This window comes from Mustela lutreola, chromosome 2, assembly GCF_030435805.1.
Source record: "Mustela lutreola isolate mMusLut2 chromosome 2, mMusLut2.pri, whole genome shotgun sequence".
Classification (NCBI taxonomy): Eukaryota; Metazoa; Chordata; class Mammalia; order Carnivora; family Mustelidae; genus Mustela; species Mustela lutreola.
This window is the reverse complement of record NC_081291.1, coordinates 169,235,227-169,262,054: the sequence shown is the minus strand read 5'-3', so window position 1 is coordinate 169,262,054 and position 26,828 is coordinate 169,235,227. Positions and strand designations below refer to the sequence as shown.

General features: G+C 38.2%; 1 protein-coding gene across 1 annotated transcript in view; it reads right to left on the bottom strand.

Annotated features, from left to right (window-relative positions):
- Window positions 1-26,828, bottom strand: part of MYH15 (myosin heavy chain 15) — a 150,646-nt gene that overhangs the window by 68,981 nt on the left and 54,837 nt on the right. Inside the window, 14 exon segments of the mRNA XM_059165068.1 lie at window positions 887-1,285; window positions 3,322-3,412; window positions 6,526-6,671; window positions 8,359-8,535; window positions 9,474-9,624; window positions 9,626-9,714; window positions 14,611-14,720; window positions 14,723-14,865; window positions 19,321-19,457; window positions 21,118-21,241; window positions 22,167-22,189; window positions 22,396-22,496; window positions 25,383-25,470; window positions 26,291-26,358. Coding sequence (XP_059021051.1) covers window positions 887-1,285; window positions 3,322-3,412; window positions 6,526-6,671; window positions 8,359-8,535; window positions 9,474-9,624; window positions 9,626-9,714; window positions 14,611-14,720; window positions 14,723-14,865; window positions 19,321-19,457; window positions 21,118-21,241; window positions 22,167-22,189; window positions 22,396-22,496; window positions 25,383-25,470; window positions 26,291-26,358 — 1,847 coding nt within the window.

The following is a 26,828-nucleotide window of genomic DNA, read 5'->3' as shown; positions in this document are numbered from 1 at the left end:
GACATGGTTCTTGGTGCCGCCAAACAACAGTAACATCAAAGATCACTGATCATAGATCGCCATAATAAATATAATGAAAAAGTGTGAAATGCTGTGAGAATTACCAAACTGTGGCACAGAGACATGGAGTAAGACAATGCTGTAAGATAAATGGCACTGATAGACTTGCTCAACTTAGGGCTGCCATAAGCCTTCAATTGTAAAAAAACACATTATCTGTGAAGCACAATAAAGCAAAGCTCAATAAAATGTTGTATGCCTGTATTTGTTCTGATTAACCTAACATAAGCCTTCTCTCAAATACCAGAGCAGGATGGCCTTTACCTATGAACTGATACTAGTCATTTGATATAAGAGCCTGTGCTATATGGATTAATGGGTGCAGTGAAGAAAGAAGGAAGTTTCACCACATCTTCTAAGTGCTGGCTGGTTACAGAGATGTCAGAAAAGATGAGGGGGAAAAGGTCTCTCCTGTTAGCAAAGCTCTTTGTGTCTACCATTCATTGAGACAAACACTAGAGTGTATGAGGCACCTCCAAGGAGTGTTTCCAACTCAATGTCATTCTTCAAGAGAGAGGCACCACTCACGTAACTAGTGGCTTACTTTCCAGTCTACTTATTTATATCATCACCAGAAAGACCCAAAAGAATCATGGACTGGAACTCTAATAAAACCAGAAGCTACTGTCAGACTACATTCAGGTAATAACCACGTGACCTTAATAATGTCCACTGAGATTAAGCCTGAGCTACTCAATCAGAAGAACTATAGCTTCCATTAAGACACTCCTCAAGTCATCAGTCTCATTTATTTTTTTCTTTTCCTTCCTCTCCCCCACCTACTTTCATGTTCTGAAGTCTGTAAGGTAGACTTAAGAATGTTTACCTTAGCTCTGGTCATCTGCTCAACATTCATCAAGAGCTCTTCCACTTCTAGCTGCAAGTCACTCTTGTCTTTTTCTAATTTCTGCTTGACCTGTTGGAAATTGTCAAGCCAGCCCTGGAGCTCAGCCAGGCTGTCTGCATGTCTCTTCTTCAAAGTGGCAGAAGTTGCCTCGAAGTACAGTGTAGCCTCTTCCATGTCTCTGCGAAGCTTCTGGAATTTTGTTTCCTGTTTCTTAGTTATATCCAGCTGAGCCAAACTGGTGCCTCCTGCCTCCTCCAGCCTCTCATTCAAGTCTTCCAGTTCTTGGATGAGGTCAGCTCTCTCCCTCTCCACCTTGGCTCGAGTGGTCCTTTCAACTTCGAGTTCTGTATCTGTATCTGCAGCAATAAATAATTTTGACTTTTACAAAGCCCTTGTAGCATATTTTATATTAAGAGCTTTACTATAGTTTTATACATTTCTCAACACTAAGAAAAGTTACATAACACTCTGGGTTCCCATTTTATAAAGAATATAGAATACACAGAAATTAAATTATTTTCCCCAAATCAGTACAAAAACCAGAATTCAAATGGGCAGTTCCTCCAGATCTCCCAGCCCTTGGTGATGAGCAACTTCATTAAATTCTATACATGGACAGAGAACCATAGTAAAGAGCACTTTCTAAAGCAATAAGAAACATTTTTCATGGAACAAGAAAAAAATTTAAAGAGATTTAATAAAAACTAACATGATGAATTTTATATACAATACCTCACTCCTCTAGAATTAGTTTACCAAACTCAGTTATTAGGAACTTGGGCAAATATCTGAAGAAAAGAATGACTATCTGAGTCCAAGCAACTCAATCATAAGAAACGGCATCAATGTAATTTTACACGCAGTTCTGACATACTTGATTACTTGGCTTCTTCCTTTCAAGGTGATTTCAAGTACCAGGAGATCTGAAGTAGCGTATTAGAATTGGTGGAGGAGTGGAAACTGCTACCACGAATAGTAATCTGATACCATTAGAGGCAAAATTACTAGATAAAGGAAATTAGTGATAAGAACCCCCAGAGCCCAAAATCTTTTTTGTGTAAGGGCAAATAGTTTTACAGCATCATTGTAGTACAGGGAAGCCACTGATGTTTATTAACATCACCTTTAATAATTAAGCATACATTAGGATAGGGGTGAAAAGAGATAGAATCTATTTTAGAATATGTTTTCCTTTCCTTTGAGTAAGAGTACCACGGCTAGAGAATGCTGGTTTCTAGATCATGCCAAGATGTAGGCTACCAGATCTGTGGAGGAGTTATGACAGAAAAAGTGCCAAAAAATTTATGACTTCCACACCCAAGTAAACACGTTCCCCTTCCAACAAGTTATTTTGGGATCCAATAACTTTGTCCCAAACAATACTATCATTAAACCAAACATTTCTGAAATGTTTCCTCAGAAATAATCTTTAGAGCTTGTTTTTGGTTTTGTTTTGTTTTGTTTTGTTTTGTTTTAAATCATCAAGGGAAGAGAATTTGTCTTTTGGATAAATGGAAACTTCTGGGTCTTTTTATTTTGGATAAAGTCAAGTATCATTTGAAGACAAGCCAGTGAATATGATAGATAATCGCTTGGAGATTAATATTGTGTTTGAAATCATGCCTATAAATCAGGGAGACTGAATTTCTTACTTGGTTCAAAAATGTCTCAGAAAATAATTATCAGAAAGAGACTCAAAATTATTTTGAGTAATGGCTACATTACTGAGATAAATATTTAGCTCCAAAGGAAAAACATCTATCATACAGATGTATATGCATTCAGCATATGTAAGGAGTTATCCATACATGTGTGTAGGTATATGCATATGTCCATACATACCTATATTACTCTGTAACATGGTCAAATAGTATAAAACAACTACATGGTCTAAAATTTATAAAAAGCTTCCCATTATCAAATAATGTGTTGAGACTACAGGTAGATATAAAACAGATTTTCAGCACAGAAATAGAATTGCCTTCTAATCACGAAGACTAATCATTATAGAAAATTAAATTGCTAACCCTGAATGCTTACCATGAATAAGGCTTTATGCTTACCACTTAAAAGTACTGTTGCTGTTAATAATATTAGCTCAAAGGTTGTCAGGAAGATTAATAACTGAAAAAAATAAATGCCTGAATTTTAGCACAATGTTTGGTTCACCGTAAATATGCAACAAATTATCTATGTTTTTATTATGATAAGAAAATCTAAGCTTCAAGGGTTATTTTCCTAAATCAGCCAGCTGGCGAATGCCACAGTTTACCTTCTTAACCACTGCTCTTTTCAGCTTCTGTCCATAGTTGGCTAAAGGTATGGATACCCTAGCAAAGTATTTGTTACTGAAGTACCAATTACCACCCATGAATCTACATATAGCCACACATAGGTATTTGACAGATGATTACCTGAAGTTCCTTAACCGTGTTCTGAAGCTGAGCCACCAGGCCTTTCTCCTTCTCCACCTTTAAATTCATCTGATTCATTTCTAGTTCTTTCCTGTTAGGTAAAAATGTATCAAATAGAATTGTTTAGAGTGATAACATTTAGCTTAAATATTTTTTAAAAATCATATTTAAAATTATAGTAATGACATATGAAATCATTCTCATTGTAAAAATTCAACTATTATATCTATATCTGAAATCTCCTTGGCTATCACACCCAATCTTTGTTCCTTCCCTAGAGGTAAACACCATTATCAGTTTGGTGTGAGTCCTTCCAGACATTTTTCTAAGTATTGACATATGTTTGTGTTTATATATTGGTAGAAAGAGCTTCATTTTCTTTACTGTGAAAAGTACAATATGATACAAGTTTGTATTTATAGTTCCATAACTTACTTTTAACCCAATAACAATTGGAGGTTTTTCCATGTTGGCCCTCAGATAAATGATTTCATTTTTAAAAATTAACTGGGATGTACTATTCCATGATTGAGACATGCTGTCATTTATCCATTTCCCTATTAATAAGCCCTTAAGTTTTCCCCAATATTTTCCTTTTGTAGATAACACTGTTCGTATCCATGCCCCCTTGTGCACATGTGAGTGTTTCCTTAGAGTGGATACAGACCAGGGAATCGCTGGATCAAGTCCAAGTGTGTGCTTAAAAATATGGAACCCAAATAAATGAAAAAATAAAAGACATTCCTTTTTCCTAAAAAAAAAAAAAAAAAAAAAAAAGTAATCCACCCCTTTGCCCTGGAATAGCAGTGTGAGATTATTCCACATTTACACTTAATAGTAGCATACTTCTAAATTTTTCCCAGTCTGAGAGAGATTAGAATGACTTTCTGGGTTTTTTTTTTTTTTTTTTTGGCTATTTTTTAAAATTATGTTATGTTAACCACCATACAATAATACATCATTAGTTTTTGAGGTGGTGTTCCATGGTAGAATGACTTTCTTTTTAATGCTGTTTAACACTGAGGCAGCACATTGTCAACTATGAGATTCAAAAATGGCCAATAAGCCAAATAAACTACCTGGTGGTATCTTTAATCATTTGTCCGCTAGGCTGTTCACATAATTATTGAACTATAGATTTCCTTTTAGTATTCTTATTTTCTGATTCCTGCTGTAAATATTTCTCCCATGTTATATAACTTTGTTCTGATTTTATTTGTGTTGGATTTTGCCATGACAATGTTTAAATATTTGCTATCATTAGATGTAACAAAATATCCTTTGTCTGCCTTTGCCTTTGTCACTTATTCAAGAAAATGTAACCTGCCATTTTCCTTAAGACTTATCACCTATGTTGTCTTTGAATGACTTTTGTCGTCTTTATTGTGGTAAGAACATTTAACCTGAGATTTACCCTCTTAACAAGTATTTAAGTGCGCAATAGAGTAATGCTAACTAAGCACATTGTTGTACAGCGGATTTCTAGAACTCAGTCATCTTGCATAACTGAAACTTCACACATGTTAAATAACATCCCTATTTTCCACTCCCTCCAGCCTCTAACACTCACCATTCTAATCTGTTTCTACAGGTTTGACTATTTTAGGTGCCTCATATAAATAGGATCATAAAGTCTTAATTCTTCTGTGATTCCCTATTCCACTTAGCATAGTCTCCTCCCAGTTTATCCAGGGTGTCACCTGCAGCAAAGTTTCCTTCTTTTTAAAGGCTGAATAATATTCCATTATATGTATATGCCACATTTTCTTTATCCGTTTATCCATCAGTGGACAGTTAGGTTGCTTCTATGTCTTAGCTATTGTGAATAATGTTGCACAGTCTAGCAGCCTCATAGCCTTTTTTTCACATTGAATTCTTTAATGCAACTGGAGTTTGCATGTGGGAATAGTGCAAGGTAGAAATTTAATTTTCATCTCAGAAAATGAATAGCTAATAATCTCAGCACCATTTATTAAATACTCTATCCAGTCATCACTAATTTGAAATGCCACCTTTATCACACATTATTTTATAGATAATAAGTCCATTTAGAGGAATAGTTTTATAGTTAAGGTTGTACCTTTCTAAAAACGTGGATTTCTACAATGCCAGAGCTCTTTGACTTAGGGCCTACAAGCATCATTTTCACTTTGCTGAGCTGAAACATCGTCTTAAAATTGAATGCTCAGGGACCTCTATCATGGTTTCTACGTTCCACACATATATAGGATGACATATTGACATATTTCTTCTTTTTCAAACACCTATCAAGTCCAGTAGCTTCTTAGAATATTAATCAAGTCTGAACATGAGCATGTATCATGGCAACTCAAACACACAGACAGAAAAACCAGAAACTTACAGCTTCTCACTTGACTCTCTTCTCTTCTTCCCTGTAAACCCAGTGATCAATGTGCTCCCAGCTTTATCCTGGCCCTGCCTTTCTCTTAGGCCTCACTGCTTCCCCCTTTTATCTGATCTATTCCCAATACCTTGAAAATCCCTAATGGTTAGAATTAAGTTTAGCTAAGCAGGGGAAGAGACAAGAGACAAGAGAGAAAGTCCATTTCCCTGAGCAGTGAAACTAAACTGAGGCAGCATCTTGGGATCATGGGAGCCGAAAATTCCCCTAATTCTCATTGTTATGTTTTGCTTTAAATTTTAAGATTTAATATTTCTATGGTAAATTACTTGATAGAAAAGCTATATAAATAACAATGGGGTAATATCTGGCCATCTTTTTTAAAGCGATCAGAGGCCTATATTGAACTTCACATTAGGGCTTTGTTTTGTTTTGTTTTATTGGTTTTTGTTTTATTGTTATTATTATTATCATTATCATTTACTTTTTATGCCATTGGTCTCATCAGAGGTAAAAGAAGTGAGCCCTTTAAATTTTTCGACTTGTAACCTCAAATTCCAATAATTCACATCTCACATGCCTTACACCATTATTTCCCACCTGCCAGTCAGACACCTTCTCAGTCACATTCTTCATGATTATGCCTTCACTCTCTTTTTACAACCAAATAATAAAGTCCAGCAAAAAAAGATAATAATAACCATCATCTCCTAGGCTTGTTATCTTCCCCTTCAAATCTTAAGACATCTGACCCTGGAGCCACAGGGATCAATGACATGAGAGAGCTGGTCCTCCCAATACAACGCCTTCCCGGATGTTGCGTCAACAGCAAGGTGGCTTACTTGCTCAGCTTCTCCGCCAACTGCAGCTGGCCGCTCTCCAGGCGCTGCATACTCACGCACCTGCAGCTTCAAATCCCCTCCAGTTTGCTCTTTTCCCTCTCACAGTTCATTCTTGCTCTCCTCTCCTGCTGTAGGGTACCCTCCAGCTGACAAAAGGAGGCATTATTTAGCCAAATAAATTGGTAAAGTTTATACTTCACTAGATGTGTTCTGGAAAAAGAAAGAAAAATACAAAGCACAGATTATGTAAATGGTGCCCAGTTGTGTAGCTATTTTAAAATAAAAATTGCATGCATCAGTAAGACAACGAAAAATCTAGAAATCACAGTGATGAAAGACAACTTTGGAGATTAAGGAACAGGAGCTCTGTCCTCAGAAAGGAGCCAATAATAAAGAACCAGGGAGCCCTTATTTCATTGTTCCTCCCTGATGGGAAACCCACTTCACACGGCAGCTCATTTCATGGGTGGATAAGTCCATTGACTCAGGAGAGCTTCTTCAGAAGAAGTCAAAATATTCTCTCTAAATTCTTCCCGTGAGTCTAAGCTCAGCTCCCTGGAGCAACACCAAGCAGGTCTGTCTCCACACAATCATCTGTGACTATGAGGCATCTGTCCTGGTTCCATCTTCTAGTCCATAACATTACGTCAAACATCATGTCCTGTTCGGGTACCACACCAGGGGCTCAGAACATTCCAGTCTTGCTGGATTAGCACTGTCAACAATATTGTGGCTGGTTGGGCAGGAGGCTAGATAACAGTCACAATATGGCTATTTGTTCATGGATATATTGAAATGGTTACTTTTCAGCAATAGGAGCGGTTTCCTGTAACCAGCAAAATATATGAAATTCAAATAGGAGGAGGAAGGAGAATTTCTGGAAGGAGTATGTAAAAACCTGAAAGTAGATGAACTCCAGGGGAGAACAAGTGAGTGAGTGCATGTGTGTGTGTATGTGTGTGTGTGTGAGAGAGAGAGAGAGAGAGAGAGTGCGAAAGAGCGAGTGAGAGAGAGAGAACACGCACACACACACACACAGTAAATCCTCATACTGAGGCTTTGTGAGACACACAATCAGTGGAAATAGAAAGAGAATTGAGACAACTAACAGGTAATAGAGGAAACTGATAGAAAGGCATGAGGGAAAAGAAGCAAATAATTCAAATAAAAAACCAGACCACCTCTGTCAGCAATTTTATAAAGGCCAAGCTTTTGGAACTAATAAGAGAGTGAATGCCTCTGCTCTGCCAGCTGAGAAGGGGAAGAGAGAATGGTGACGCGACCATGAAGAGTGGTTTGAAACATCTTTAGGTCACAGGGTGTTTGGAGGCAGAACAGGGACAACCATCTTTAGAGTCTTACAAGCGTTTTCCCAAAGCACAGGTTGAACACGGCTGGTGATTTACATATCTTTCAATTCTAAATAAACCCTCAGCACGTCCCTGGAAACACACAGGGCCTTAAACTAATCTTTCAATACTAGTGTCAAATAGAGAACCAGCCTACCTGTTGGGCAAAACACCAGGTTCTCGGGGAGCTATGGGGAAAAGTCGGTCACTGACAGGGATAGCCCTACAAATCCTCTCAATGTTAGCCTCCCACTGCCCAGGCTTGTGGAAAGGTTGCATTTAAAAACTGACAGATTACAAGCTGGGAATTCTCTTAGATTGTAGTGGTTCAGTTTTATCAAGGAACAAATAAACCTCTGTTTTTCGATATTAAAGATACAAGCCACACGACTAAGTTTTCCCCAAACTGTCAAGATAAACTAAGTAAAAATCAGAGGCCTGTATACATGCAGACGGCTAACTAGCGAGACACAACGCTTCCTACCTCATCTACTTGCCATTCCAATTTCAACTTGGCTGTGCTCAAGCTGCTGAGTTTCTCCCCCTCTGTGACCAGGTCATCCAGCGTCTGCTGATGGGCCTCCTGCATGACCTTGGCCACTCTGTTCAGTTTGCTGATCTCCTCATTTAGAGACTCCCCTTCCTCAGTCAGGTCCTTGACCTGTGGGAAGACAATGGTGACAGCAGCATTAGTGTTTCCGCAGACAGGGTGGGCAAATGCTACGGGCCACGGGCCGTCTTGTCTCTTTCCCAGTACACACCCAGACTTAGGGTAGTGGGTATTCTGGCTAAGCAAGTATCAGGTTCCTCATTCGATGGCCAGGTTTCCGAGCGTCCTATGATTATACAGCAAGAACACGACTCAAGGTAATTTTCTGAGTGCTCAGGGGGCACACAGCAATCCTGTTGTGTCTCAGATCCTGAGAGTGGCAATGAAAGAAGAGTTCCAGCTGTTCAGATATGCAAAAATGGAAGCTGGCTCTATCAGGCCCACATGCTTTTTATGCAAGGGAACCAATGGCACAAGAATTGCTACTTAATTGTCTGCCAAAATTACAGTGTCATTCCAGAGACCATTTGTTTATCAGAGGTTGGAAACAGACTCCTCAGCTAGTTTCAATCCATACACAGAGCGCCCACGAAAACCCTCAACTGAAATGAACAGAATGTCAAAATCCTTCGCTGGAATTAACATGACATCTTCAAGGTCGAACTTCAAATTAATGACAGAGGTGGGCGTTCAGACACATCCCAAATCACCTTTCAGTAAACCCCATCATGTTTGCTCTCCTTCCAAAAAAGGCTACTCAGAGGCCCAATGAAATCATGCTGTTCTATGAGATTTCAGATGTCATAAGACTGAAACAAGTGAAGATGTTTCACTTGGAAAATAAAGCGGGGTTCCGGAAATTTGAATTGGAAATTTGAATCGGGACACCACAGTTCACTGGACCCCTTGTTTTATGCCGGTTTTGACTGGGACTGCTGTCAAGTTCAGGCCACGGGTTCCTCCATGTGAACCCAGCAAGCCTGGTACCAGAACCTGATGGGGGGTGGGAATCGGGCATCCAGGTCTCCCTGACATTATCAAAAAAGTACCTTGTGCTCCGTAGCATGCTTCTCCTTCTGTGACTTCACCAACATTGTTTCCAGGTCATCAATTTCTTTCTTCAACTTGGAACATTCATCTTCGAGCTTCCGCCCCCCGGCAGTCAGCTCAGAATTTATCTCCTCTTCTTCCTCCACCCGCAGACGGCACCTTCACTCTGGCCTCCAGCGGGATCTTGGATTTAATCAGCGACTCACACCGCTCTTCAACCTTTGCTAGGGTCTCTTGCTTCTGCCATGATGAGGAGAAAATTGTTGCCAAAAGCTGGAAATAATTTATCAGCTAGACGAAAACGCTGTTTAACGCACAGCAAAGAGATAATTGCCTGCCCTGTGACCAGCACTTTCACCTGCCTTTCCTCAGCAGGTGAAATAAAATTCCCCGTTCCCTGATCCTATTGTTGAGAAGTGGAGGAGTTGCTTGTGCTAGGAGGTGCTTTTGATCTTTGGGGCCATTCAGTAGATTAGATTACCTCTTCTAAAGCACTTAATAGAATCCTGGTGGCCTAAAGGAGCTAACATGCCTCCAAAAATCAGTGGCTTACTGCTTAATTCACAGCTTCTGGAAGCCTCCACATGGCAAAGAGTTTGGGGTTGATGCCTTGCTCAGAATAACGTCTTTTAAGAAAGCAGTGCCTCGGGGCACCTGGGTGGCTCAGTGGGTTAAGCCGCTGCCTTCAGCTCGGGTCATGATCGCAGGGTCCTGGGATCGAGCCCCACATCGGGCTCTCTGCTCAGCGGGGAGCCTGCTTCCTCCTCTCTCTCTGCCTGCTTCTGATCTCTCTTCTGTCAAATAAATAAATAAAATCTTTAAAAAAAAAAAAAAAAAGCAGTGCCTCCTCAGACACTAAAATATTCATAATACTATTATAAGTGCCCTAGTGCACTTGTTTAATATAACTTCAACAAATAAAATTGTGTATTTTTTATTTACAGGCTGAATTTAGAATTTATACATTTCACTTGCAAGTTATTAACTAGAGCCCATTATTATTTCCAATGAAAATCTTTTCCTCAATGATTCTGCCAGTGGTGAGTTCCACAAATTAAACACTGAGTATAAAATAGTCTTTCCTATCATCCTTTCAAATGTCTTACCTCCAATTCTCCATTGATTGATCCACACTCCCTATGTTATAGGTCAAGTAAAAAATGAAGAAGTCATTTGCTTTTTTGCTATAAAACATGTTTTGTAACTTTGAACCTCTCTAATGTGTTTGTCAGAGACTAAATAAAACTCCTTCCTTGTGAGCAAGTTCTTAATTACTGTAGGTCTCACTGCAACATAACTTCACCTGCATCTCCATCTTCCATCTCTAGACCTCTTCACCTATCCTTTGCAATATGCTCCTCTGGGAAATTTATTTTTTTTAAGATTTTTTTATTTAGTTAGTTGAGAGAAAAAGAGAGTATTCAAGTGGGGGGAGGAGCAGAGGGAGAGAGAAAGAGATTAAGAATCTTCAAGCAGACTCCCCATTGAGCACAGAGCCAGATGCAGGGTTCAATCCTGGGACCCTGAGATCATGACCTGAGCCAAAATCAAGAGCTGGCCGCTTAACCAACTGAGCCAGCCAGGTGCCCCCAGCAATTGATTAACTATTTACCTGGCTTAAGTTGTTTGGCAATGCCAACTGGTGCAGCCACTCTGAGAAACAGCATGGAATGTCCCCAAAGAGTTAAAAACAGAACTACCCTACAATCCAGCAATTGCGCTACTAGGTATTTACAAAAAGGATACAAAAACATAGATTTGAAGGAGCATATGTACCCTGATGTTTATAGCAGCATTATTAACAATAGCCAAATTATGGAAAGGACTCAAATGTCCATCGACTGATGAATGGATAAAGAAGATGCAGTGTGTACGTATATAATGGAATACTACTGAGCCATCAAAAGGAATCTTGCCGTTTGCAATTACATGAATGGAGCTAGAGAGTTTAATGTTAAGTGAAATAAGTTAGAGAATGATAAAAACAATATGATTTCACTCATATGTGGAATTTTAGAGGCAAAATAAATGAATACAGAGGAAGAAAAAAAGGAGAGAGGGAAGCAAACCATAAGAGACTCTAAACAATGAGAACAGTTGAGGGTTACTGGAGGGAGGTGGATGGGGATGGGCTAGGTGATGGGTATTAAGAAAGGCACTAGTTGTATTGCGTAGTGGGTGTTATATGTAAGTGACAAAGCACTAAATTCTGTTCTTGAAACCAATATTACATTATATCTTCACTAGAATTTAAGTAAAAATTTGAGGAAAAAATAGAAGTAAAAGGCCAAATTCTAGGCCATTGATTTCTGGCTAACTTTTAAGGATGGCCATCTGCCCAACAAATGGGGCTCAAAAAGACACAGATGGGGAAAGCACAGAAGAGTAAAACTCCAACATCATTGAGGACCAAAAGAAAAGGGATAAATTAAAACAAACAAGAACATCAAAGCAGGAGGGGTCCATGCAGATCAGAGAAGCTTTCAATGTTGGGGAAATAATGGGAACATTTGATCTTGGCTCACACCAGGTTGACAAGCAGAATGCTTATTTGCTTTATTCCATTCAGTCTGTGTCCTGGACCCGCCACCATCACTGAATGAAGAAGACAGTCCAATCGACCATCATTGATCCCTTCATTAAACATGACAGCAGGATTTGGGGGCCAGCTGAGCAATGATGTGGCAGGTTAACAGTGGGAATATATCCCTTCCCTGATGGTAGTTAATAACATTAATCAGAACGGGTTCATTCACTCAGTTCTGCTGGTATTTTGAATAAATGAACGATTTGAAAAGAATCTTTGTTCCCTTGATCCCTGCTGTATATAGCTGTGTCCATTAAAAATAAATAATACAATATGTCATAGCTCTGTCAACTTTTAAAGTCTCAGTTACAATTTGAACTCTTCTCAGCCTACCTGAGTTTGCCCCCAGAGGCTTCCCATGTTCCCCATCTTGATCCCTTATTGTGTACCCTAGGCTTTTACCTGCCACCCCCTGCATGCTTTGGGTCCATTTCTATCTCCCATGTCAGCCTAGGTAGCACTGGCCATGAAAGACCCCTCCCCTAGAAGATAGATAGGATAACTAACCGCTTGTTTCCTTTTCTGTGAACCGCTGGCTTTTAGGCGTAAATTAGGTTATTAATCGCTCTTTTGCCCTTCTGTAACCGCTTGGCTTATAGAAATAATAGAGACGCCATGATGGCATTCCTACCTTCCCCCTTCTTGTTCCCCTTTCCCGCCTCTCTCCTCCCGCGCGCGGGCCCTCAGAACCAATCAGCTTGTTCCCCCTTCCCGCCTCTCTCTTCCTGCGCGTGGGTCCTTAGAGCCAATCAGCAAACTCCACGTATGCCTTTTTCAAAAGTTCTAACTGTCAACCAATCAGTTGCGCCCCACCCAAAACTTGTTTGTACCTGTCTATAAAAACCCGGCACCACCCCAGCCGGGTGTGCTCAGCTAGCAGGAGCTGCTGACCACCCGCACGCGCGCGCTGACCACCCGCAGGCGCCTGTGTAACAATAAAGAACCTCTTGCTGATTGCATCCAGTGGCAGTGTTGGATTCTTGGGTAAGGGGATCCACAGGTCTTTCAGCCACTCTCTCTGTTGACAGGAAGAATGATGAAAACTGGGAGGCCAGGTCTCACCTGAAGCTGCTTCTCCCCCCAGCCACACAAAACATGGTTTTGCAAATGATGATTTTCACAGTATGAATTTAAAGAAGATTTGGAGTGGGGCCCAGGAATTTGTATTTCAAAAAAGTGTGACCTAGGTCAGGCTGAAATACACTAAAATTCTAGAACCAATGTTATGTTAAATTGTATCAGAAATAGGGGTCTGGAGGTCCCTGAGTGACTCCGTTGTTTAAGCGTCTGCCTTCAGTTCAGGTCCTGATCCTAGGGTCCTGGGATCGAGCCCCGACATTGGGCTCCCTGGTGAGTAGGGCGCTTGTTTCTCCCTCTCCCTCTGCCACTCCCCTGCTTGTGTGCACTCGCTCTCTCTCTCTGTCAAATAAATAAATAAAATCTTTTTAAAAAGAAAGAAAGAAAGAAAGAAATACAGGTCTGGATGAAATTCTTCTGCAAAATATGGTCTCTTGGAAAACTAATGAATAGCAGAGGACCAAAGAAAAGGATAACGGGGATCAGTCTAAAATTATTAAATTTTCTCTGTTTTCTGTAAGTTCAAAAATCAGGAAAAAATGTTCTATAATTGTACACATTGTATATAGTCATATTAGAACCCAGTATTTTTTTAGCTTAGCACTGTATTAAGTGGGGTGGAGAATATAATAATAATGGAGAAAACCTCATCACTGCCTTTGGGGTGTTTAGGGATAACAGCAGTGCTGGTGCCCAAAGAGGAGGAATGTGTAATGGAGTGAGTAATGGCACCCGGGTATCAGAGTGGAGATGGAGGCTCAGGTGTCAAGGCCATGGGTCTGGAGGCTATAATGCACATTTTGCAGGATTGGAAACGTATTCATCAGAGAAGCAACACGATGTTGTTTAAGACCATGGTTCTCAATCCTAACTGGATATCAGAATCACCCATATAGATTATTTGAACGACGTAAGGCCTGCTTAATCAAAATATCTGACAGTGGGGTCTAGACACCTTTCTATTTTTTAATGCTTCACCAATAAGTTTGAGGCAAAGCCAATGTTGAGAGCTGCTCTTTTAAGAATTGAACTGATTAATGAAGTTGATTTGGACTGGGGTAGGGGAAGTGGAGAAACCAAAAATCAGGAAAACAACTAGAAGCAAACTGCAATAATCCTGAAGATTTCAGTAAAGTTTTTCTCAGAATCTACTAAATCCTGTCTTTTGATTTGCTAATGGATCACACAAAATTTAAATTAAGACCCAGAGCTCCTTGGTTCCCAGGATAGATTGTGGTGCTTTTATATACTTAAAGCCCATCTAAGAGTTTGTCCCCTTTTCAAAGACATCCTGCCGATGAATTCAGCTCACTAGGAAACAGGGTGTCTCCTTAAGTGTTTCCATTGTGTCTGCTGAAATGCTATAGTATTTGAAAAGCACATGCCTCATTTTTCTCAAGTGAACACTGCCTGCAAAACAAGGGACTCTAATTAAAAACTTGATGTGGAGAACAAATGACGGGGCCACTCACCGCCTGCAGCTGAAGAAGCAGGTCATTCTCTTCCCTGACGAAGGAGAACTGTTTGGCTTTCAGTTCTTCCCTCTGAGATCCCGAGTTCTCCAGGGTTTTTTGCAGTTGACACAGTCTTCCTTCAGTGCAGCTATCTTCTCTCCCATTCCAGCAGCTTCAACTAGAGGCTTGATCTTGAAGAAGAGTCTCATCCAGGACCAAGTCTTCACAGCCATGAAAACTCTTAGGTTCCACTGGATCACAAGAAGGGTTTCCCTAAATCAAGAGAGAAAAGAAAAACAAGTGAACCCAGACAATGGGAGAGCCATTTTCCCAATTAAGATCCTTAAGAAGCATACCTTTTGAGGAGTCATTAAAGTTTCTCATTTATCTTCAAATCCCTTCTACATCTGGGCTCTCACTTGATTTTGGCAAAAGCCCTATGAGGGACTTCTGGAGCTTGCAATATTGTGGGCTAGATGCCCCCAAAATATTCCCACTGCAAACATCCTTGCAATGAGAGCTGAGCTGGAAAGAGGGTAACAGAGAAAGAGGGAGCAAATAAACCCTAATGAAAAGTCAGTGTGTGGATAGCTTGGCCATCTTCATGGAAGGAAGGATCCAGTCTTGGTATTGTAGGGATTTATATTTTTACATCCATATGGATAAAGAGACAGGCTGAGACTTTCAGAGAACATCACCCTTCATGAAAAGAAAAAATTTAAAAATTCACCACTGGCACAAAGTGATGTCAAAGAAAAGTATATCTGATTTGCTCTGGCCTCAGGGTAGAGCAAAAATTCTACTCCAGGAATTTTTTGTTTTTATCATGGATCAGGACCACTGAAATGTCTGAGGTTTAAACTATACTATCTGATCAGTGCAGATGTATGTAAGAATTTAGCATCATCATTTTTTACGCTGGCAATAAATACCCTTTGGGCTTTTGGGAAAAGAAAATGCAAATGTGCACTGAAGAAAGTACCCTAAAATCAAGCACTAGAGATTCTCTTAAAGTCCCTTTAAAGATGAGCTTACCTCTTCAAAATTACAAAACACATATAGAAAAAAAAATCACCCATTAGTGAGGGTGAGCAACTATAATAAAAAGTTTGATTAACCCCCCAAGAATTTCAAATAATTGAACAATCTGGTAGGGACCATAAAATAATTGTTAAAAATTCTTAAAGGCATAGAGGGAAGACCTGAAAAAACAAAAAAGAAATGAGCCATTATAATAAAAGGGCAGAAAGATTTGAAAGAGGACCAAATAAAATATCTAATATTGGAAAATATAGTCATTTAAATCAAACAGTCAATGTAAGAATTAACCAGCTGATTAGACACATTAAAAAGTTGTGAATTAGTAATAAGCCCAAAGCAAGTGGAAAGAAGGAAAGAATAAAGATTAGATCAGAAACTAATAAACTAGAATAAAAAATAAAATAAGATGATTTATTAATCTAAATAAACATCTGACAACAATGATTAAGAAAAAGGACAGAAGGCACAAATAAACAATACTAGAAAAAATAATATTCTAATAATAATCTAGGATTATGCTTTAGAAATATATTTATAGATATGATAGAGATTAAAGTCATAATCTAGCAAATTGGAAAATTTAAAAGAAATGTACAATTTTTTTAAAGAAACTCTTCTAAACTGATTCAAGAAGAAAGGAAAACCTCAATATACTACAACTGTTAAATAAATGGAATCAAATTTGTAAAATCTATCAAAAAAATCCCATCACCAGATCTACATGGTTTTACAAGCAAATTTTACCAACCATTGAAGGAACAGATAATCAAAATAAATTGTTTCATGTTTTGAAAAGAGGAGACATTCCCCACTTGTTTTATAAGGGTAAGGTCATCTTGATCCAAAGTCTGATAATGTAGGACAAAAAAATTACCAACCTTTTCACAAACAATGTTGCAAAAATCCTTATGATAATACTGTAACTAAACCCATCAATGTATGAAAAAGTTCAAAAACAAATTGGGTTTAACATTTTTAAAAATCTATCAATATAATTCAGTATACTTAAAGGTCAATGGGGAAAAAAACGTATGCAATTATTTCACCAGATGCAGAAGAAGAATTTAACCATTTTCCTGAGAAAAGTGCTTAACAACATAGGATGGAATAAAAGTCCTCCACACAATATATCATACCTACAAAAAGAAAAATCTACAGTTAACATCTTCTTAAAAGAGAAATGATAGCTTTCCCCGCAGTCAGAAATATGACAAAGTTTGGCAAAAGTTTTTGAAGTCCAAAATACCACAAGTTGGCATCAATATAGAGCAATGGGATTTTCATATACTTCTGGTGAAGAGTAAATTGGAAAGCATTTTGGTGATATCTCCTGAAGATGAAGTGGTATGTAGGCTAAAACCTACTAATTCATACCCTAGAGAAAAGCTATGGAAAGTGCGGGCCTCACCAGCTGTTACCCACAAACTCTTAGAGCATGAACCAGCATTTTGAGTGATATTGCCCTCAAGAAACTCCTGCATATGGGCAGGGGCAGACATTTGCAAAAATGACACTAGAGAGCTGTTCCTAATGGGAAAAAGTTGTAAATGAATTAAATTTACTTGAGTTAGAAAATGGATCAATAAATCATGATGTATTTGTACAGTGGATTATTATATAGCAGTTAAATCCATAATCTAGCACTAGATTTATCAACATTAATAAATTTCAAAAATAGTACTGAAAAAATAGAACAAATTTCTGTATAATATATACAGAATATTATTTATGTGAAGACTGAATACAGACAAAATCGTATAACCTTTTAAGGATATCTGCATATCTCCACAGGATTCAGATCAAGGCAGAAATACACAAGATGCTTCAACTGTATGTTATTTTTATTTATTCATTTATTTATTTAAAGATTTTATTTATTTGAGAGAGAGACAGAGAGAGAGAGAGAGAGAGAGAGAGAACATGAGTGCTAAGCAGAGAGCTCCATCCTGGGATTCCAGGATCATGATCTGAGCCAAAGGCAGACAGCTAACTGACTAGGCCACCCAGGTGCCCTTGTTAATTTATTTTTTTTAATGTTGTGAGCAGCTACCAGAAAAATATGTTAAAGGTATGAAAACATATCTTTATATGTTTTATATATGAACATGAATGAAACATAGAATGATAACAAAAATTCAGGATCTGGGAAACTAGGTATAGGACCTGGATTAAGGGAGAAATACATAAAGAGCTTCAATTTTGTAAATGTTTTTAAATCGTGAGCAATAGAGAGAAAATGTTAGAAACTGCTAAACTTTTGATAATAAGCTCCATGAGTATGCATTAAAATATTTTCTGTGTGTTTGAAATATTTTATAATAATTGTTTAAAGCCAGAGTGCCTGGGTGGCTCAGTTGGTTAAGCGTCGGCATTCAGCTCAGGCTATGATCCCAGGGTCCTGGTATGGGCTCCCTGCTCAACCAGGAGCCTGTGCCCTATTCCCCCACTCCTGCTTATGCATACACACTCTCTCTCTGTCTGAAATAAATAAAAGTCTGTAAAAAATTTTAAAAATTAAAAATTTAAAAAATTGTTAAAGTCATTCTATTATTTAGAAGGAGTGGATGGTAAAGACCTCATTTTACATGGGGCACCTGGGTGGCTCAATCAATTAAGAGTCAGCCTTACACTCAGGTCATGACCTTCAGGTACTGGGATCAAGCTCCATGTCAGGCTCATAGCTCAGCGGGAAGTCAGTTTTTCCCTCTCCCTCTGCCTCCCCCACCCCCTTGCTTGTGTTGTCTCTCTCTCAAATGAATAATTTTTTTAAAGACCTCATTTTACAGATGAAGGAAGTGAACTATATAGACATTAAGAGTTTTACCAAAATTTATATAACTAGTCCTAGAAGCTATGTCTTCTGATTCCCAAACTCCCATAAATTCCTATGCCTTACTGAGCATGATATGAGTTACAGGAGATTGTTTAGGAAAGGTCTCTTAATATCTTTGCTATCACCATGTAATTATCTTTTTCTTCTTTGATAAAACAGAAGGAAATAACACATTATCAATTAAACAAGTTATACCAAGATCTGTGGCCCTCTCTCCAGAAGGTAAACTATACCATAGAAAAAGTTAATGCAACAATTGCAGAATCTTTTGCTCACAATCCCTTTGTTTAGAGATTTTTCTAGCTTGCTTTCCATGATTCTCTTAAAGAATAGACAAAACCTACACCTTAGTGTCCAAATGTGATGATAAATGTCCCTAGTGAACCTGCCTGAAATGAAATAAGAGAGTTATGATTACATATCACCAACAGCCACAGTTTCTGACCCTGGGGAGGTTGTAAAGTGGTCAGAACACCTCCTCACTCTGTAGCAAATTTCCCTAGAGTTGGCTGTGGAATGCATGCGAACTTTTCCGGGTCTGCTTTGGTTATGAATTGTGAGTCATGCCACCCTCAGAGATCCAGACTTCCTTGACTATAAAGAATCCCTCCAAAGGGAAGCCCAGAAACAATACAAGAAATATCTGAATTACGCTTTTACTTGGTTAGATACTGCAATAAAAGCCCTTTGTGCTCTGTTTGGTGTTCCAGGATTTAAAAATTTTAAGTGAAGTCCCAGCCTGAGCAGAGGTGGCAGCCTTTACACTGACCTATGATAAGGCAGTGAGATAAGGTCACATTGATGCAGGTACACTGCTACTCTGGCAGTGGGAGTGTAGGGTAAGGATATCATACCTCTCTTCCAGAATCCTCTGGAACGTGATTCGCATCAGTTTGCCCCGTACTCTGGCTTGAAACAATGTAAAGACTTTGGATAGTCTCTCATCTCTCATTGATTCCAGTTGTTCCAGAAAGCCAGCTTTTAAAAACACCTAAAAGAAATAATCAGGCGCGAGTTCCACTCATAATGGGCATTCATTATTCAGTCTACTGAACGACTGTGTGAACAACTGGTATATTCATTGATTAGTTGTATTTCTTGTTAAGTCCTACTCAAGGTGTAAAATGTACATTCTAGAAGGTTTGCTTTTATAAATCTAAAATTTGCAAAAATATTTTATTTAATCCTGTGGTTATTTTGGTTCCTTAATAACATAGACTATTCTCCTCATCTTTTAATAATGTATAGGCTGTTGAGGGAACCTGGTTTAAATTTTAAGATCGACCCAGCCAAGCAGTGCTCTGCAGTGCCAGACAGGGGTCTGCAAACTTTTCTGTGAAAGGCCAGATAGAAAATATTTTTGGGCTTTACAAGTCACATAGAATTTTCACAGATCTATGGAATCTTCATTTCCTCTTCCTCCCTTTCTTCTCCTCCCTTTCTTCCTCTTCCTTTCCCACTTCTTTAAAAAAAGAAAAGAAAAAGAAAAAAAGAAAAAAACCCAACCATTTTAAAATGCAAACCATTTTTAACTAATGGGCCATATTAAAAATAGGCCACAGAAATGGCCCTTAGGCCAAGGTTTGACGATCTCTGCTCCGGAGAAAGTGACTATGTCTTAACCATTAAAAAATCCACATCGATACTTTTTTCAAGAATTAGAAGTAATGGCCAAGATGAGGTGAGTGAGGTGTCAGGAACAAATTTTAGGGAAGAGCTCACTTTCAGGGTTGTTTAAGTCAGTACTTACATGAACCTAATAGTGAGTGCCATCTTAAACTTTGTGCCTCAGGAGGCTCTTTTACCTAGTCCTATCTAGACTAGTAGTATACAGCAAAAACAACTAAATCCATAGGGAAACAAGGTACCAGTAGTGGAAATCAGCAGAAGCAACAAACACCAGAAACAGATTCTCAGGTACTCAAAATGTAGGAGTCAAGTAACATTTTACAGGTATGTCCAATGGAGCTCCTTTTTCTGTGAGCTTTTCACCCTAGACCCTCCAATTCTCTTTCTAATAATTTGGTCCTTCTATGTATGTCATTAGGAACAACCTGATGTTGACTGTCAAATAAAACCAAATCTATTAGTCAGAAGTTTCCCATAATGTGTGGATCCTATCAAAATCATCTAGGACAAAGCAGAATTTAGCAAACCACATTTTAAAAACTTCTCTGTGGATTAATTTTTTGGGATAGTGGGGTTGACCTTAACATTTTAATTACTCGTACAGTAATTAAAACAAATACAAGTTTTGTAGAATTAATTCCCCAAAAGAGTACTTGTTGATGAATCCGTTCACACACAGACAAGCAGTTCATTCCAGTAAGTTGATTCACCTTTTTCTAGCTCTGATGTCTATGCACATTTTCTAGCACACTAAGGTGGATTCAATATTTTATATCTTGGCACAAACTTACTTAGATGAATAATTATAAAAATGTACATGTAGTCAACACTAAGATTTAAGAAGCACTGAGTTTTCTCTCAAATAGCATCGATGTCTCCACTTTCAGCTGAGCTCTATTTGTGTTATTTGTGGTCACAAGAATTGTAGAATGCCTTATCATTGCACTTTCATGGGTATTTTAAGATATACACTCTTTTCTCCTACTCTTCTCCAAATGCATTCTTCCTAGTTTTCTGGTTACCTTAGTGATTCCAAAGCGGTACTGGGTATGGTCTATCTTCAATGAGCCAAGTAATTCCTCAGCTGCTTTTCTGCTGCTTACAAACCTACTCTTTGGAAATGCCTTTGGGCGCAAAATGCAGAGCCTAATTTAAAATAGATAAAGAATAAATCCTGGGGTCAGAGAGGTCATCTGATTCACAGAAAGAATAATTTGAACAAGTGAGATAGAGGAGGTACAGACTTGTACCTCTCCTACAAATATATTCAATTTTCACAAAACTCATGGCAATAGTAATGAGAATACAAGCAATAATCCCTTATTTGGGGATAATAGTTTGTACTTTCATAGTGTTTTAGAGACAATGTCATTTGATTCTCCGCTCAATTAGGGAGGGAAGGAGAGATTGGGAGGCAAGGGAAGGGAAAGAGGCGGGCTTAAGTATCTCTATCATACCGATAAGATAACTGGAAAGCAGAGACATTAAATGCTTTTTTTTTTTTTTTAATGCTCTTCCAAGATTTCTTCACCCTGATGGTGAGCTGGTGGAGAGCTAGAAATATATCTCTTAACCTGAGACATGTACTCCTTCTTCTCTACCATACTTTGCTCAAATTTGCTTGATGACCTATAATTTATACTTTGGAGATTCAGAAAATAGAAAGCAGAAATGCCTCTCCTGCCTCCTGCCACACACCCTGCTGGCTTCCTTTCTTTCACAGGCTTGCTAGTACAGCAACAGCCTGCTTGGAAGGCAGCTACGATTAAGTACATATGACATTTCAGAAATTCAATTCAGCCTCCGTGTCTTTCTTCTGTATATATTTCTTCTATATGTGGGTCTATTACCCGTTAATAGAGATTTAAGAATATTACAGCTACATGGATGTTGGATTTAAGGGGAAGTAATAATGGAACTCTGTCGTCATATATCTCACCACCACCAAAACACATCGATCTGTAGTCTGGAGGACATCAACCAAACAAATAATGCATGCCTAAACACTCAGAAAGAGAGGAAAACAGAATGGGCTGCCTTGGGCTCCTCAGATCCTGGGATGTATTTTTACCTTTGTTTAAAATCAGCATATAGCTGGGCGCCTGGGTGGCTCAGTGGGTTAAGCCGCTGCCTTCGGCTCAGGTCATGGTCTCAGAGTCCTGGGATCGAGTCCCGCATCGGGCTCTCTGCTCAGCAGGGAGCCTGTTTCCTCCTCTCTCTCTGCCTGCCTCTCTGCCTACCTGTGATCTCTCTCTGTCAAATAAATAAATAAAAATCTTTAAAAAAAAAAAAAAATCAGCATATAGCAGTTGGTTTGGAAAACCTTCACAGCACATCCTGATTCCTTCTAAGACACCATTACAGCGCAGCTGCTGCAGAATCAAGTAAGGGTCTAATAAACCTGTAGAAAAAGGATCACTCTCAGTCTGTGTCCAAAAGAATTATTACCCAAGATCTTGTCTTAATTGCTGCATCTTGGGATTTTAAAAAAGAGTTTGAATTTGATGTTCTTTAATATAATAGGCAATAGGAGTTCACTCACTCCCAGCCCAGTGGCACTCTCAGTACCCAACCTATCATGCAAGAGTCTCTAAGTCGGATTTACCTGAAATTCTTCTAACACAGAATGAACCCTTTAATTCATGGTTTGTCAAGTTTTATAAGCAAATACACCTAGAAGATGAAAAAGAATACATTTTTGCTAGGATTATAAATAGCTTTTATTACATCCCTTCTCTGGCTGAAAACCAGCTAGAGAAGAGGGTAAGAACACAAAAGGGAACTGCCACCTCCAAGTAGGGAGGGGAAGGATTACAAGAATGGGGGAATATAAAAAAGGAGAAGATGAACACAGACATTTTATGAATGTTTCCTTTTTTGCCTTATGAAGGACCTGGTCACATCCCAGCCTACATTCTCTCCTTATTATCTTGAGAGCACTTGAGTTTTGTTCTGTAGCATAAGCATCTTCCTACCACCTCCTTGTTTATCGGATGAGGCCCTACCAGAGCTGTGGCTGCAATCTCTGAGACAAGCCTCTGAAAAACCTTCCAAGGAGCCACTGTGTCTTTCAGCAAACCTTCTGGAAGAAGTCAAGTAGCGTTCCTCCTAACACAAAGGCCTTATGATAGTATTATAAGAAAAATGGAAATGAGATGAATCTCAACTTATGTCCAGGGTCACAGAAATAAACCCTAAGCCATATATCCATATTCCTGTACTCCAACCCCTTTCATAGACAGAAACAAATGATGTGTAAGAAGGGGAACAAGTGGTGCTCTATGACCCCAAAAGATCAAGTATACTCATTCCCTTTAAGTACATATGAAAAACTGTCTTGATTAGATCATGAAGCTTTTCTTAGGACTTTGTCCTATGACTTAAAAAAAAAAAAAATCAACTGCTAAAATCAGAGCTGACTCAATGGGAGACAACTCTAATAGGTAACAGAATTGCTCCAAAATAGAGGCAGCTAATTAGATTTCTTGCCAAATGGAAGCAGTGTCCCTAGATGCATTCAGAAACCCAGCTGATAAGAAACAATGAGGCAAAAACATACAGCATCAATGAACAAGAAGTGTTTGTGTTGCAAAAACCCAAACTGCAACATCATTGTTTAGTATCACACTTTCCCAAAATAGGTCACAGGCTGTCAAGACTGGGGTCCTAATTACAGGAGGTTAATAAAAATGCAAGATACTACAGAACCTCAGAAATTAAAATCAGCAGCATCTGGCTAGCTATATATTCCAAGGGTGATTAGTGCTCTGAAGACATAAGTGTGTATCATCTATACAATTTTGAAGCTGACAGCCTCTGACCAAGTTATGTAGAAGCCTGAGAAAGAAGTCTGAGAAACTTCAAACCCATGATGTGTAGAAAATAATCCATGTAGTTAAGGTCTGTAAAAACTTTGTTTTGGCAATTAAAAACAAGAAATATTTCACTACTGCCCACCTACTACAATCCACTCATCAAAAAAGTATCCAGTATAATAGCCAAGACATGCAGACAACCTAAGTGTTCAGAGACAGAAGAATGGATAAAGAATATGTATGCATTTGCACACACACATACAAATATATGCATATATATATATATATATACACATATATATATTCCATGAAATATTATTCAGCCATAAAAAAGAAGGAAGTCCCACCATATGCAAAAGCATGGATGGACCTTGAGGTCATTATGCTAAGGGAAATAAGTGAGGCAGAGAAATACAAATACTGTATGATCTTGCTTATATGCAGAATTTAAAAACAAACTCATAGAAAAAGAGATAGATTTATGGATTTGTGGTTATCAAAAACAAGAGGTGGGGGAGGGTGGGGACGTTGGACCAACATGGTCACAAGGCACAGACTTCCAGTCGTAAGATAAATAAGTACCAAGAATGCAATATACAATATGATAACTATAGTTAACACCGTTGTATGGTATACTTGAAAGCCTAAGCATCAAGATAATAAAGTTAAGAGAGTCAATCCTAAGAGTTCTTATCAAGGAAAAAAAATTATGTGAGATGATGGATGTTAACTGAACTTAGTAATCATTACACAATATATATTAGTCAAATCATTATGCTATATACCTTAAATTCATACTGTAGTGCTATATGCCAGTTATATCTCAATAAAACTGCTGTGGGTAGTGGGGGGGGGAACCTTAAAATAAAAACAAAAAACTGTCCACCCCTCAGAAGTACATAACTAAAAAGATGGGTGCTATTAGAGAGAGGGAAGATATTAGTATTGGCAAGAAGGCTAGAGGGAGTTCTCAAAAATTAGAAATGGATTATATAAACTGTCTTTACAGCCAGTTTATATAATTGGCTTATATGGATTATATAAACTGTCTTTACAGCCAGTTTATATAATTCAGACCAAATAATTTCCTTTATGCTGAAACATCTACCTTAATTCCTCCATTGATGATCTAATCCTCTTTATTATACTTGGCCCTTATCGACAATGGCACAGAAGCTCGTCCAGATTTTAGCATGAGATACAAGGAGGAATTTAAATGGTAATATCAAGCATTCTAATGTTACCCAGTTGAGTTGGCTTTGTGAATTCCTTCTGTGTGTCCACTCAACTCTCAATTCAAAAGCAATCTTGAGGTTCTGAACATCTTACTTTAAAGTTACTTTCATTTTTCTATCTGAAATCAACGCTTATATATATATAAAAGGAACTGGTAAATTTTCTAAAAAAGACATTCAACATAGCTTGAGTCAAATGTATTTCTTAGTGCAGATCACAAAAAGTCTAATTCTTACCTGGCATTTTGTTCACATTGGGATTTATGCATCTTACAAAATGAGGTGCTGTTGATTTCAGCTTAGTCATCAATTTACTTAGGTTTTCCTTATATAGAGACCATAACAAACACAGAATCACTTTGCAAATCACTAAAAATACTGATCTACCTCACAATTGTCTCCAAGTCTATCAACTTAATCATAAAGCGAAGATGCATATCAACAATAAAATAATGAATTCAACATCCTTCTCTGCTTACCAAACCATACATTATTTCTTTCTTAAGGCAAGTCAATAGTTATCTGACAGATGCACTTCTGTTGTGAATCATATCTACCTGTTTTGAATTTGATAGTGATAATTTATGGCTGGGCAAACAAATGACTTGAACACATAAATTGTTTCTCAAGTTTTCTGTGCAGAAAGTTTTTCTAAGGTCAGATTCTCTGGAAGCAGGATCTGAATCAGTGATTTACCTGAGAAGCAGGATAGGGTAGGGGAAAAAACAAAACAAAACAGTGATATAGATTCAAAGCTGAACGTGATCCCTGAAGGAACTCTGAGCACAAATGCACCAATTGTACCACAGTTGTTCCCCACATCTTGAGGCAAGAAAGGAAGTCAGAGTCTGGAGGGATAAGGAGAGAGTTTAGCTTCCCATTTGCCAGTGGCAATTCTGGGACCTGTGAATTTTTATGAGCCAACATTCTCATCAGCTAAAAGATGGGTGTAGGGCTGATAAGGGGGACTAGGTGAGGTACCAATAGTGTCCACAAAAAACCCATTAATATCAAGATAAACTTCAACTTTTCCCACTTGGCTAACTTCAGATACTTTTACCTTGAAGACGTGAAAATTCAAATAAGTAATAACATATGCAGATTGTGAGGCAGTTAATATATGAATAGATGCAATTAAAAATTACTTTATGCAGAGATGCAACCGTTTGGAATGAAACTCTTCTCTTGCGTTTCTTCTCCCCAAACTGTAGAGCTAAAAAAAAAAGAAAAAAGCATTTAAAAAGCTCTTTTTTTGTCACATTATCATACCCTGTTGATGAAAGCATAAATTTGTCAAGTTCTAGAAGCAATATGGCAATATCTACGAAAAGCTTTAAAAATATTTGTCTCAACACAAATGTCTATTTTTAGTGTTCTTCCTTAAAGAAATAGTTGGGCAACTGTGCAAAGTTACTGCTACAGCATTGTTTAGTCACTGACAAAAATAAAATAAAATAAACAAAAACTAAAGTTATCAAAGCAAATGTCTTTCAGTAGGAGATTGACTAGTTAAATTATGAAAGAGTATGTATAAAATGAAATACTGTGGCCTTTTAAAATGATGAGGAGGATCCATATACCTGACATGGAAAGATTCCTAGGAGTTATTTTAAGAGAAAAAGTAGGTTATAAAGTTGTGTGTGCTATGATCCTGAGTATGTATACATGTCTGTCAGTATAGTT